This window comes from Myotis myotis, unplaced genomic scaffold (genome assembly GCF_014108235.1).
Source record: "Myotis myotis isolate mMyoMyo1 unplaced genomic scaffold, mMyoMyo1.p scaffold_m19_p_2, whole genome shotgun sequence".
Taxonomy (NCBI): domain Eukaryota; kingdom Metazoa; phylum Chordata; class Mammalia; order Chiroptera; family Vespertilionidae; genus Myotis; species Myotis myotis.
In genome coordinates, this window is record NW_023416324.1 from 64,612,578 (window position 1) to 64,626,550 (window position 13,973).

At 39.7% G+C, this 13,973-nt stretch overlaps 1 protein-coding gene across 1 annotated transcript in view; it reads left to right on the forward strand.

Moving 5' to 3' along the window:
• The window catches only part of LMO4 (LIM domain only 4), a 39,987-nt gene extending 31,294 nt beyond the window's left edge, over nucleotides 1–8,693 (forward strand). The window contains exon 5 of the mRNA XM_036353015.1: nucleotides 8,442–8,693. Within this exon, the coding sequence (XP_036208908.1) occupies nucleotides 8,442–8,483 (42 nt within the window). The 3' untranslated portion in view covers nucleotides 8,484–8,693. The remainder of the gene's footprint in view (nucleotides 1–8,441) is intronic.
• The last annotated feature ends 5,280 nt before the right edge of the window (nucleotides 8,694–13,973 follow it).

Here is a 13,973-nt window from a genome sequence, read left to right on the forward strand (position 1 = left end):
CCTTAAGCCACTAAGTTCTAGGGGTGACTTGTTATGCAGCCATAGTAAGTAGATTGTGGAAAAAGAATTGCCGAGGGAAGAGTTTCTAGTAGACCCAGAAACCAAACAGATAGAGTTGTTCTAGAATTTTCCACGTATGGCTAGTAAATGAATATGTGCAACTAGCAACTGGACTGGGCACCTGAATTGTCTCCTGGCCTGTCCCTGGCAGGTGATGAGACCTGAGTAAGTCGCATCATCTCGTGGGCCTTCCCTCCATCACCAAGGGAATGGATTATACTATAAAGATATTGAAGGTTTCTTCTAGTTTTAAATATTTTGTGGTTCTCACCTTTGCGCTTCTATCTATTAAAAATCATAATGTCTCTGTGAGAGATATCATTGCAGGGGCATCACTGGACCCTTCTCTCTTACCAGTATTGTCAAAGGATCTTATCTTTCCTACAAGAAACTCATGCCACAGAGCAATAATGGGAATATATTTGCAAAGTCACACGCCTGCTCTTTTAGCCCTCCAACTTTCCTCCTTATCTCTTCTCATTCATTGATTCATTCATTCATTCAACAAATTTGCTGAGCGCCTACTAGTGGAACGCACTATTCTAGGCACTGGAAAAGCAACTGGACCAAAAACATCTTATGGAACTTATGCTTGAGTTAGGGAGGCACAATGAACAACTTGGTAAATAAAGGAACAGCGTAGTTTTAGATAACAGTACTTTCTACAAGGCAATACAACTAGTTGATGGTGTTGCTTTGGTTAGTGACCAGGGAAGGATTCTCGGACTAGGTTTGAGTTGAAAACTGAGCAAACAATAGCAAGACACAGGCGTTTCTCAGCCCTGTTTTGGGACACGTGTCTCTCACTCAGGAGTCGAGAGCCATGTGTTGAAGCCACGACTATTAATTTGTTGTAATATTATGAGCCGATAAGAGTGGAGCCCTCTGGTGTTTATTGCTTATGCTCTTTTGAAGGTCTCTATCTCCTATGATGGACGGCCAGCAAAAGCAGAAACTGTTTAATAAGGCCAGTCATTTATTTTAGCCTTTGTATAAGTTATAACCCAATGGTCCAGGGGAAGGTTATATAAACAGACCTCATTTTAAACTCCAGTTCTGTCACCACCCAGTAGCCATATGATATCTTGGAAAGTGTTAATTCCTCTTTCTGAGCCTCAGTTTTCTCAACTGTAAAATGGGGATGCTATGGTGCCCATCTTGGAAGGCAGTATTTCATGGTTAAGAGCACAGACTCTCAAGCCAGACTATCTGAATTCCTACCTTAACTTTGCCGCATAGTATGTGGCCTTAGGGAAGCCTTTAGCTTGCTGAGTCTCAGTTTCCTAATCTGTAGAATGGAGAATGTGGTGGTGCCTTCCCCAATGAGTTGTTCTGAGGACTGGAAAGCAATTATAATCCGCTTGTGTGGAGGGGCTTTCCCAAGAAGTAGGCCCCCAGGGAAGCGCTGCACACATTGCAAGTACTATTTCAGTATTTTTTAAACAAATAAAAAAGACTTAAAATAGGTGTGTATTAATTTTAGAAAGAGAGGAAAGGTGAGGGAGAGAGAGAGAGAAACACTGATTGCTGCTTCCTGAACAGTCCCTACAATCAAGCCTGAAACCCAGGCATGTGCCCTCACTGAGAATCAGACTGGCGACCTCTTGGTGCATGACTCGATGCTCAACCATCTGAGCCACACCAGCCAGGGCTAAAAAGGACCTTTGTGAAGATTAAGTAAGAAAATGTGTACGAAGCCAAGTGGAGTCAGTATTGAGATACAAAGCCTCATCCGTTCACTCCTGCCCCCACCTCCGGCCTGTCTGAGGGCTGGGCATATGGTCAGTGCTAGGTCTGTACGGCTGGGGACAGCTCACTCAAGTTTAAAAAATATGGGGCACTTTCTGGCCCTCAAGGTTTATATTCTTCCTTTGCAAGTAGAAGCTGGTATTGATTTCAGAGCCTTGAGAGGGGAGAAGTGATGTTCCTTATTTACTAACATTTACTTGGACTGGTATCTGGGACACCCCAAATATGCTATGAGTCATTCAGAGGATAACGAGATCTATCGCACTGTACAGATTACTCACTAATTTGACATTTGGGGATTTTTTTTGCAAAATGTTAGGGAACATTTGACAAGATGCAGATTGCTGCATCCGTAAGTACATTTGACTCTGAGGATGGGAGGCACGCTCCCCTGGTGTGGTTACATTTGTGTCTAGCACCAGCTGTTGCATCCGGACAAGGTGGCTTGTTTTATTCCCCCCCTAAAGGAGCAAGTATTTGAATTTTGCTCTGAAAACATAACTAAAACTCATCAAGCACCTACTATGTTTCATTTAGTCTTTACTGTGATCCTGTAGGTACTTATCATTAGCATCTCTATTATTTGGTGAGAACACTGGAGTTCAGAGATGTTAAGCAACTTGCTTAAGGTCACACAGCTCTGAAGTTTCTAAGCTAGAATTTGGACCAGGGGCTGCCTACCCCCAAAGTCTGGGCTCCGCTGCAGCAGAGCGCCTCTCACACCACCAGAGCATCATCTGATTCTGACTTGCTTCTCCCACAACGAGGAGGCGTGAAGGAGAGGAATATTTCTTGGCCAGTCCTTTGTTTTAAACCACTGGGCAGCATCTTGTTTGACACTGTTTCCTAAGTGAGGCCTGAATGAGCTGGTCATCTTATCATGACATTGTTTTCAAAGTCGAACAAGGAAGACTGTGTTAAGGGAACGAGAAGGGCCCTCCCAGGCCCCATCCCCAGGCGCAGTTATCGTGGTCACATTATTTTTGGCATTGTACCATACCGCTGAGATTTTCCACTCCCTGTCAGGAAGATTTTCTCTCTTTCCTATCAGCTTCAGGAAAACAAAGGGGCATGTGTATAGGATCTGGATGTGAGGAATATAGGAAGTCCAAGAAGTTGGGGTAGGGACCTTAGGGAAAGCCTGGATTCTGGGCCATAGTTCTTGGGGGAACCCAGTTGAAGGGAGGAGCTGTTCCAAGAAGAGGGCCCCCAGTGAGGTACTTACACACTCAAAAGAGAAAATAAACGCCTCCTGGCTCCAAGGGCCACCCCAAAGCCACACTCTTCAGCTACTATTTTAAATGAAAGACAAATATCTGAGAGATGCAAGTTAAAACTATGATGAGATATCACCTCACACCTGTCAGAATGGCTGCTATCAATAAATCAACAAACAACAAGTGCTGGTGAGGACGTGGGGAAAAGGGAACCCTCATGCACTGTTGGTGGGAATGCAGACTGGTGCAGCCACTATGGAAGAGAGTATGGAGTTACCTCAAAAATTAAAAATGGACCTGCCATTTGACCCAGAGATCCCACTTCTGAGAATATATCCTAAGAAACCTCGAATCATCAATCAGAAAGAATATATGCACCCCTATGTTCATAGCAGCGTATTTACAATAACCAAGATCTGGAAGCAGCCCAAGTACCCATCAGTAGATGAATGGATAAAAAAGCTGTGGTACATTTACACATTGGAATACTAGGCAGCTGTGAAAAAGAAGGTACTCTTACCTTTTGTAACAGTATGGATGGACCTGGAGATTATAACAGTGAGTGAAATAAGCCGGTCAGAGAAAGACAAATGCCAAATGATCTCATTTTATGTGGAATCTAATAAACAAAATAAACTGATGAAAAAATAGAACAAGAGGCACAGATACACAGAATGCACTGACAGATGTCAGCGGCGAGAGAGGTAGGAGGGACTGCATGAAAGAAGGTAAAGCTGCCGAAACCGGTTTGGCTCAGTGGATAGAGCGTCGGCCTGCGGACTGAAAGGTCCCGGGTTCGATTCCGGTCAAGGGCATGTACCTGGGTTGCGGGCACATCCCCAGTAGGAGGTGTGCAGGAAGCGGCTGATCGATGCTTCTCTCCCATCGATGTTTCTAACTCTCTATCTCTCTCTCCCTTCCTCTCTGTAAAAAATCAATAAAATATATATTTAAAAAAAAAAAAAAAAAGAAAGAAGGTAAAGCTATTAGCCAAAGAACATATATGCATGCACTGCTGGTGGAATACAACAGTGTGGTGATGCCAGAGGGACGGATGGCCAGAGGGAGGGAGAGGCATGGGCCTGGTGGAGGTGGGCAAATGGAGGGAAAATGGGGGACATCTGTAATAGTGTCAACAATAAAAATAAAATAAAAAACAACAACAGCCAAAACTAAACTTTAAATATTATAGTAAAATAAATAGATAAATAAAAGTTTTAATCTAAAAAAATAAAAGAGACAAAAAATACAGGGTTTCCTTCCAAAAATGTATACACACTTTAACAGCTGATAGCTCAATTTTGAAAATGAAATGTATTTTAATAAACATTGCCTTTATAATTATTCAAAGTGTGTGTATGTATTTTTTTTCAGACACTCTATATATTAAATAGGAGGTAAGAAAGCCCTAAGATTTTTCATACATTTCCTTATACCTTTCCTATCTCTGTTGGTAAGTCGGGCCTGCCCAAAGGAATAGTAAGTTTTTCAAAGCAGAGATTGTGTGCTCTGTCTGATTCTTCCTGACTGCTTGGTAGCATTGTGTGTATGTTAAGGGCTTAATAAATGCTTGTTGAAATTAAAATGATCCTTGGAACAAAATCCATCCTGTGAATTTTAATACTTTAGTATTTAACACTTTAAGGATTGATAGTGGCTAAGTTCTTTCTTTCTCTAGCCTTGTACATTTAAAAAAGGTTTACAACACTTGATTTTTAACAAACAGAAATAATAAACAGGGATACAACTCAAATATCTGAATCAGAAAGCTAGAACAGGGGTTCCCTACCTTTTCAACCAGGGAAGTCCTTTTTTAATGTTATGAAACCTTCATGGATCCTTCCATATGATAATGGTTGTATTTTTAAGGTCTATTAAATTGGGAGAAAACTAAAATAACAAAATATTTTGTAGTAATTTTTTATTTTATTAACTCCAACATCTAAAAACTGGAAAGAAAAGAGCAGTATGGCTTGTGTCCTATTATATAACCTACTTATCTCCTGGGAGGTGGGGAGTGGGGTGGACACAGCTTGAGCTTGGAAATTGGTGGGCTAAGTGTTTGGAGGTATTTAGCTTCTTTTGGTCTCTTCCTCCACTTCCTTTTCTATACAGTTGAAAGCCTTAGCCATGTTAGCAGTTTGCATCCCAATTAAGAGTGCTGATTCATGCCTTAACCGGTTTGGCTCAGTGGATAGAGCATCGGCCTGCGGACTGAAAGGTCCCAGGTTCGATTCCGGTCAAGGGCATGTACCTTGGTTGCGGGCACATCCCTGGTGGGGAGTGTGCAGGAGGCAGCTGACTGATGTTTCTCTCTCATTGATGTTCCTAACTCTCTACCCCCTCCCTTCCTTTCTGGAAAAAATCAATAAAATTTTTTTTTTTTTTTTTAAAAAAGAGTACTGATTCCAAATGCAAACTGATAAAGGGCTGGGTTTATTCTTCTGGGATTTCCTACTCCAGAAGTGGTCCAAGTAAAACTGGCCCCACTTGAAGTCTTTACCACTGTTAGAATGGTCTTCTAAATGTCATCTTCAGAGGCAGGGAGACAGCATGGGCTAGTGAGTCAAACACCGCCTTGCTCATCCAGAGGCCTTGGTACTAAGTCTGGCGGCTCTGTTTCCAGTTGGCTGACCAAGCCAGTTCAGCTCTCCGGAGTACCCTGAACTCATCTGTAAAGTGGGAGATGGAACTAGATGACCTCGGAAGGCCCATTTGTAGGCTACAGATCCCCAGGAATGGTCCTGAAGCACCCGAGCCATCTAGCCGGGGGCCAGGTGCCACCCAGCTTGTCCTTATGCCAAGCCCACTACCTGCACAGACCAGCTCACGAAAGGTTGCACTCAGAACTTTGCTCTGGGTCTCTCTGGAAAAGGGGATTTCATTTTTGGTGTCCTATTATTAACCTTTTTCCACGCTCTGTTTTCCAAGTTTAGGTTGGCTCAGCAGAGATGAACATGGATTGTTTGGATTTTTGCCCAAGCTGTTCTCCGAGCCTGATAGCACATTCATTACTCCCTACCCATGGTTTCTGCTAAATGACCTCGTTAGTGCTCTAATTACATGTTGCTCTTCAGAAAGCCGGGGGTGGGGGTGGATGAGTTAACGAAGGCTGAGGACTGAGATGGAGTACATTGTAAACATGCTGAATGACGCCTACCTTCCCCTGGCCTGATTACCCATGGGGAGTTAGAAGGGAAGCTTTATGCTTCTTTGTCTCCTCTTCTTCTATCATTACACATTAAAAGATAATAATAACACATACAAAATGTGTTGGTGATAGTTGGTGATACATGAATTTGAAAGCTGGATAGTAATATCTTTATAATTTGATGTCCATAGAATCAGAGAATTAAAAAAGAACCCTAAGGGAATAAAAATGAAAACAGATATTGAGTGCCTATCATGTGCGCATTCAGGTTTCTGTTCATCTTACCAACAATCCTATGGGCTAGTTATTATGCTTGATTTATTAATGACGAAGCAGGGTCAGAGAAGTTCAAGTATTTTCCAAAGACGCAAGTCAAGTATGTGGCAGAGTTGGGAATTGAAAGCCCAGGTATGTCTGATTCTAAATCCCAATATCCCATGCTACCTCTCTATTAATTAAACTCACTCATTGACTCATTTATTCAACAAATATACTCGACCTCTATCCTATGACAAAGTATAATCACAAAATTTCAGAGTTTCTATATTACTATTTTAAATTCAAGTCTACAAATTCCTCAGGTGACTTTACTTCAGTGGTGTCTTCTTAGATCATAATTTCCTCTGTCCTCTCAGGCTTCTTACACTTCTGCCTTGAGGGACAGATCACAGATCTGAGACTCAGGATCCTGATTGGTATATTTAAAGATTATTCTGAGAAAACTTCTGTTTTTCAGGTAAGGAAACTGAGGTTCAAAGATTTGTTGAAGTGGTCAACCTTTTACTGCACCACATTCCAGTGATGCCAAGAGTGCATTTATATGTATTTGGAGTGTTGAGAAAGGAAGATGGTGAGCCATGACACATAACGAAGATTTTCACCTCCAGCGGCCTGTGCCCATGAGGAGAGGTGCCGTGCCCACTGCACACAGAGGCTGATTAGCAAGTGACTTTAACTTTAGCTTGTTAACTACAAAACCACACGGGTTTAATTTTAATGAAAGAGAACCCATCTTCCAACCTGGGTCTCTGAAGTTGTAGGGTTTTCTTTTGGGTCGTGTTTAGGTGAACTTGTAGAGTCAAATACTTTCACTTATCCCAGTGGAATTCTCTCTGCCACGTTTTCAAAAAAGTGGCAAGTACAATCTGTTGAGTGATAAGGAATGTCCACACTTATGAAAAAAATAAATGATGTGATAGTAATATTAACAGGATTCAACTTTCACCAAGTGGTGAACTTTCTTAAAATAAGGGGGTCTAAACCATGTGATTACTAATTAGCGTTTCAACAAAGAACTTGGAATTTTGCGAACCAAGCATTTAAAAATGTGAGCATTGTTTGTTTGACAGACTGTCGAGACGCTTGTGCAGGCTTAATGTATTAGTTTATTCTATAGCAATCAAGTTGTTATTATAACTACAAGAAGACGGAAAAATAAGACTTTCACAGTCAAATCAGCCATAGGAAAGAAGCGAAAAACAAAACACAACTTTGAGCTATTTCCTGAATCTATAGTATATTTGCTGAACTGGGGGTGTGAAACAGCAGGAAACCATTACTGCATGTGATCCTAGTTTTAATGATTCCACTAGAACATAATAAACCTATAATATGTATGCCTCGAAATAAATTACAGATCCCATAGTAAAAGGCAATCCCTTATTCCACATTTATCAATTTTGGAGAACTGCTCCCTTCTTCTGCAAATAAGTCATTAAGCTTCATGTTTCACCACAGAACAACTTTGGGAAGAATTATTCAAACCTTCTGAAGTAATTCATTTGTATTCCGCTTCTATTTTTAATAACCAAAAACATACACAGGAGATGCACATATACCTCTAGAATTTTTGAATGACTGGACAAAGCACTGTTAAAAATTCAACAGCACTAATTACTAGCTGAGCAGTATAAAAACCTCTGAATAAATGTCAGCCTAGGAGATAAGCTCTTATCTTAATCTAATGACTCCACAGACTTAATTTGTCAGGCCAGCCTCGTTGATGAAAAACAGGCTTCTAGTCTCCAGTGTGAGCAGGGACATCGTTCCAAATCTTTGAAGTTGGATAGTAATACCATCAGTGTCATCCTATAAAAATCTTGCCACCAAGCCAATTTAATTCTTATTGTCCTGTTACACTAATTAAAGTTGTTCCACCCCCGTTGGACAAATATCTAAAAGTGAAGTCAATGTATTTGTAGATTTGCTACATTTTGAACTAATCACCCTCAACTTCCCATGTTTTGTGCATTTTTTTCATACAGCCGGAACAACAGGGACCATCTATCTTTCTATGGGGAAGCTGAGATGTCCAGAAGAATCCATCAATTCAGAGGAACCCATTCATTGAGAAGCCATGTAGCAAAGTAGTTGAGAGTGGATCTTCTGAGGCAGAAACACCTGGTGGAATTTTTGCTCTGTCACTTATAAGCTGTGTGACTTTGGGTAGATTTCTTAAACTTTCTTAGCCTCAGCTTAATCATCTGTAAAATGGAGGGTAATCATGGATATTATGAAGGTTAAATAAAATAATGATTGCTAAGTACTTAGAGCGCCAGACCTTTATATTTAATTCAGTTCAGCTTTTATTCATTCACTGACCCCATTCATTCATTCAATAAACAAATACATATTGAGTCTTAACGAGTCTATGGCACATGCTAGGTGATATATAGGGCATATGAAGAACCAAAGGGCAGAATCTGTTGCCTTTGAAGGACTTTGTATGAACTTGTAGCACGAGCCTGACACAATCAGCTGATCTCACTACACCTGGGCAGGAAATTCCACAGAATTACCAAGACTTTCCACTTAAACTTCGTTGTGAACCTTGTTGCTGGTTTTCCAGTAATATGGGGACCTAAATTTCCATCACAGAGGTCTGTTGTGCAGGTGACATGAGATAATGTATTGCGGACAGCCAAATGTTGGTGGCCTTTCAGTTCCCTTCCTCTCTTGTCCCTGCTGACCCAGAATCACACGCATGGTACAAGCACATCTAGGGAGGCCTCTTTTGTCTTGTTTCATCCCATTCTCATCAGTCAATGTACATTCTTTCCAGCATCCTGTCCTTCCTCTGCCCAATTCCCTCTTCACTACTTGGGTGGCACCTTATTGATTTTCTATTCTATTTAATGCCACTTGGAGATATTTGTTGATATTTGTTATTTTGTTGATTTCCTTCATGGAATGCGAGGACACAATTTTTTTAAAACCTCTTGAAATTCATGCAGGTACTTAACAAGTATGTGCTGAGAGTCTGTTACCTACTAGGAACTCCACTGGGTATTGGTGTCCCCAATATCTGAAAGCTACAGTCCCTCCTCTTTAGAAATGATACTGTGGTATGGTGAATGCAGTGACAGGCTCCTAAGGTTCAGTGAGAGCATGATGGAGTGGGGGAGACATTCAACTCAGATGGGAACTCACTTGTTGATGGTTTTACAGAGGAGATGACTCTTGGGCCTAGCTCTGCAAACTAAGTAGGAGTCACTTGGTAAAGACAGAGGGAAAGGAAATTCCAGGTTGATGAATCAGCATGAGCAAGTGGAAGAAAGTAGTTCAGCAGAAGAGTGAAGGGCCTGGGGGAAAGTGGTGGGAGATGAGATGGAAGTGAAGGATTCTCAAGATCTTCCATGCTGAGAGTTAGAATTTCATCCTGGGAGTGACAGTTGCCATTGATAAAGTTTACGGAGGCTGTTAGTTCTCATTAGCATGTATTGTGGGCTCAGGAATTGGGTTTGTGTCTGTGTTCTCCTGCTTCTCACCACTTTCATGCTCTGTCTCTTCATGATCTTCCTTCCACCTCTGAGCCCCAGCTTCACTGAGCGCCCTGGCACCTGCCCTCAGCATCCCTCTTCTGGTCTCTGGTCATCACTGGTGACTCACAGCTCTCTGACTTCCTCTGCTCTAACGACTTTCTATTCCATCTACACAACTTTTCTCCTGTTACAGCCGGGACTGGGACTGCTCTGCCCTTGAAGACTTTAACAGTGATGCTCTCATTCCTAAATCACTTTCTCGTACTCTCCTACCTTCTCCTTCCCTTCCAAACCTCAGTGATACATCCATTGCTCCATCCTTCCTACCCTCTAGTCTTCAGTCCTTTTAACCTCCTTTATTTCCTACCCTGCCTAGTTAGAGTCCCATGGGAATTTCTGTTACTAACTCTGTTAATCCCCTCACTCCTAATATTCAACTTCAACCATTTCCTTCACTGCTTGAAGAAAATGGAATAACCTTGGCTTATTCCACTTATCACTTACAGTATCTGGTTTTCAGTTGAGCTCTTAGTTTTGGCCTTTTCCTCAACTCTCATAGACTTCCTTTCTCATTCCTTCCTGACACACAGTTTTGGGTGACACCTGTTGGAGACAGGTTTGGTGGACATGCCTACTATGCCTTAGGAACTTCCTTTTCAGTAAGTACTCCAGCCCCCACTCCAACCCTGCCACAGGTGTTTGGAAAAGGGTGGTCATTTGATACTGAACCCCAGTGAGTTGATCTATTGACCATTGGCCAATCAGATTTTCTTTCTACAGTCTGTTCCTATGTTATTTAAACAGATTGCACTTTATTGTCATTCCTTTCAATGTATTTCTATTACTTTTGACCAAAAAGCTTTGACAAGGTTATTGTAGCCCTCAGGTCTTAACCTACTCCTGCTCCCCGCACTCTCTTTATTGAATTTTAGTAAGAAAATAGAGAAGCTTTAATCAGAAATTCTTCAGTTCTCCTCCAACTGTTTTCATCTGTATTTCTTACTAGTTATATCCTGTCTTACAGAGATTCCTCCTACTTGGGTTCTTTTTAAAAACACAAGTTCAGTTTATTTACATTTATTAAGACTTATTTCTGCTACTTTATTTTATGTTTTCTATTTACTATGCTTTATATCTTTGTTTTCTATTTTTCTTCTTATGCGGGTTGTTTGAGTTTCTCTTCTATTGGTTTGGAACTTACACTTACTGTTGCTATTCTTTTAATGAATTTTCTTAGGCTTTTAACATTTGTATTCAAATTTACATTTTTTTCCACCAAAATTGAAAGTTAATCAGTGGTAACATCATTCTCTTCATAGAAGCTTTAACTTTCATCTTACTAAGGTTCCATCAATCCCATAGTAAAATTATCTAGCACTGGAGTTATACTTTATTTATAAGTAAGAATTATTTAGATTTACATACATGTTTTACAAGTACCCTTTGCCCCCCATTTTTTTTTTCCTTCAAGGTTAATTTTTTACCCTTACTTTTAGTAGTTTTTTTTTGTTTTTTGTTTTTTAAGAGCTTGGGGTCATTACTTTTTTTGAATTCCACCTGTTGAATGGTAGCTTGTATAGGATTTTGTATAGAATTTCAGACTTGGGATTTTCCCTTGACACTTTAGAAATCATTCCATAAACTTTTATAGTCATCATTGTTATTGAGGTCTGCTGTCAATATGATGATCATTCCTTTATCATCTCTATTTTTATTTATTTATTTTTTGAGTTTATTTTATTTCTTTTAATATATTTTTATTGATTTCAGAGAGGAATGGAGAGGGAGAGATAGAAACATCAATGATGAGAGAATCATTGATCAGCTGCCCCCCATCAGGGATGGAGTCTGCAATCTCAGCGTGTGCCCTGACTGGAATCAAACTATGACCTCCTGGTTCATAGGTCGATGCTCAACCACTGACCCACTTAGGCTATATTTTTAAAAAAATCTTTATTGTTGAAAGTATTACACATGGACTATTTTTTTATTTTTTAAAATCTTTATTGTTGAAAGTATTACATATGTCCCCTCCTCCCCCCACCCCATTGACCTCTTCTAGCCGGCCCCTGTTTCCTCCTCCCACCCCCACACCCTGCCTTCCCCAGGCCTTCACCAACCTATTATCTGTTTCCATGGGTTATGCATATATGCATACAAGTTCTTTGGTTGATCTCTTCCCACCCACCCACCCCGACTTCCCTCTGAGATTCTGCAGTCTGTTTCATGCTCCTATGTCTCTAGATCTATTTTGTTCATCAGTTTATTTTGTTCATTAGATTCCACAGATGAATGAGATCATGTGATACTTATCTTTCTCTGACTGGCTTAGTTCACTGAGCATAATACTGTCCAGGTCCATCCATGCTGTTGCAAATGGTTAGATTTCTTTCCTTTTTACAGCTGCGTGGTCATCTCTATTTTTAAATCTCTGATTCTTTTATGTTTCCTCTAATTTTGATATTGTGTACTTTCGCTATATGCATGTAGGTGTGGATTTTTAAAATTTTGCCTTTTTGGCACTTGATGGGCTCTCTAAGTATCAGAACTGATGACTCTCTTCATTTTTGGAAAATTCCAGGTTAATATCTCTATGTTCTCCAACCCATCCCATTCTCTCTAGTCTATTCTTATGAAACTACTATTTTGAGGTACATATTGGAGCTTTTTAATCATTTCTTTATGCTTTTCAAATTTCCTTTTTTTCCTTCCAGCTTTTTATCCTTTTTTGATAGCTTCTTGGGTGGTTATTTCAGTTCTCTGTACCAGTTCACCTGCATCTAACTTTTTAACCTATCAAATTTTGTATTTCATGAATATTTTTAATTTTCAAGAAATTTTAAATTTCCGGATCTTCTGTCAGGGATGTTATTGTTTCTTTAATTTCTTTGAGAAATTAAAACACTACTCTTTTTTTTTACTACTCACTTTAATGTTCTTTTTCTACTGCTCAAATATCTCTGTTTTCTTGGGATTAACTTCTTCTGTTTTCTGGTTTATTGGCTCTCTCTCCTTGAAATAGATTTTTTAAAAATACATTTAAAAATTCTGTTTGTGAACTCATCCTTTCATTTTCTTGGGACCCGATGTCCTCCTTGTGGGGATGGTTTCATGGCTGCTTCTGCCCCAGCCCTAGAGCCTGTTTCTGACCAAGGTTACAATTGTGATTGGGTTGGTTCTATTACCCTGCAAAAAGAGGTCCTTCCCTCAATGCAGTGTGGAATAGGGTCCTAGTTCTATTATAAGAACTCAGTGCTTACCCTGTTTATGGGCTGATGACTTCTTCTTGGCTCCAACCTTGGGCTGATGGATGGAGATATTTTGGCGACCATTAATGACTGTAAGCATTATCCTGATTTCTAGCTTTGGATGGGTGATTTGCACCCATGTTATGCACTGGATATTCAGCTTTAGTTTTCACTTAACACCCTGGTTTCCCATCTGTTTCTCTTGTTTTCAACATCTCTTTTAAGGGAGACCTGTCTGGTGTTTTAAGTTTTTGTTTTGTTTGTTTGTTTATGGAGTATATGTCTTGTTTTTGAGCATGACCGAATTTTTTAAAATGCTTTTATTTTTTTAACTCAATAGTGTATGAAAGAGTTTAATATGCCCTTTTTAAATAATACATACTTTGTTCCTTGCAATTCATATTCACCATACTTATAAATTACATTTTACTTTCTTATTTACAATGCTTAACACTTTTATGTTTATATCTTTTCTATAATATAGCTGTTTTATTATTAATTTAATTTTTACTTTTATAAAAGCAATAAATGTATATTGTTTTAAAAGTTACGTAGTAGTAAGCCACTTATAATAAACTAGAATAATTTTTCTTCTCATTCTGAATTTTATGCCCAAGAAACAATTACTCTCAAATCTTCTAGCTCTTCCCCCTAATATTTAACTTCATATTTCTAATAATAGCTGACACTGCTTACCATGTAACAGTTACTGTTCTAAGTGCTATTAATGTATTTAATCTAAATAATATGCTTATATCTTGACTGATAAATTTTAGGAATATTTGTA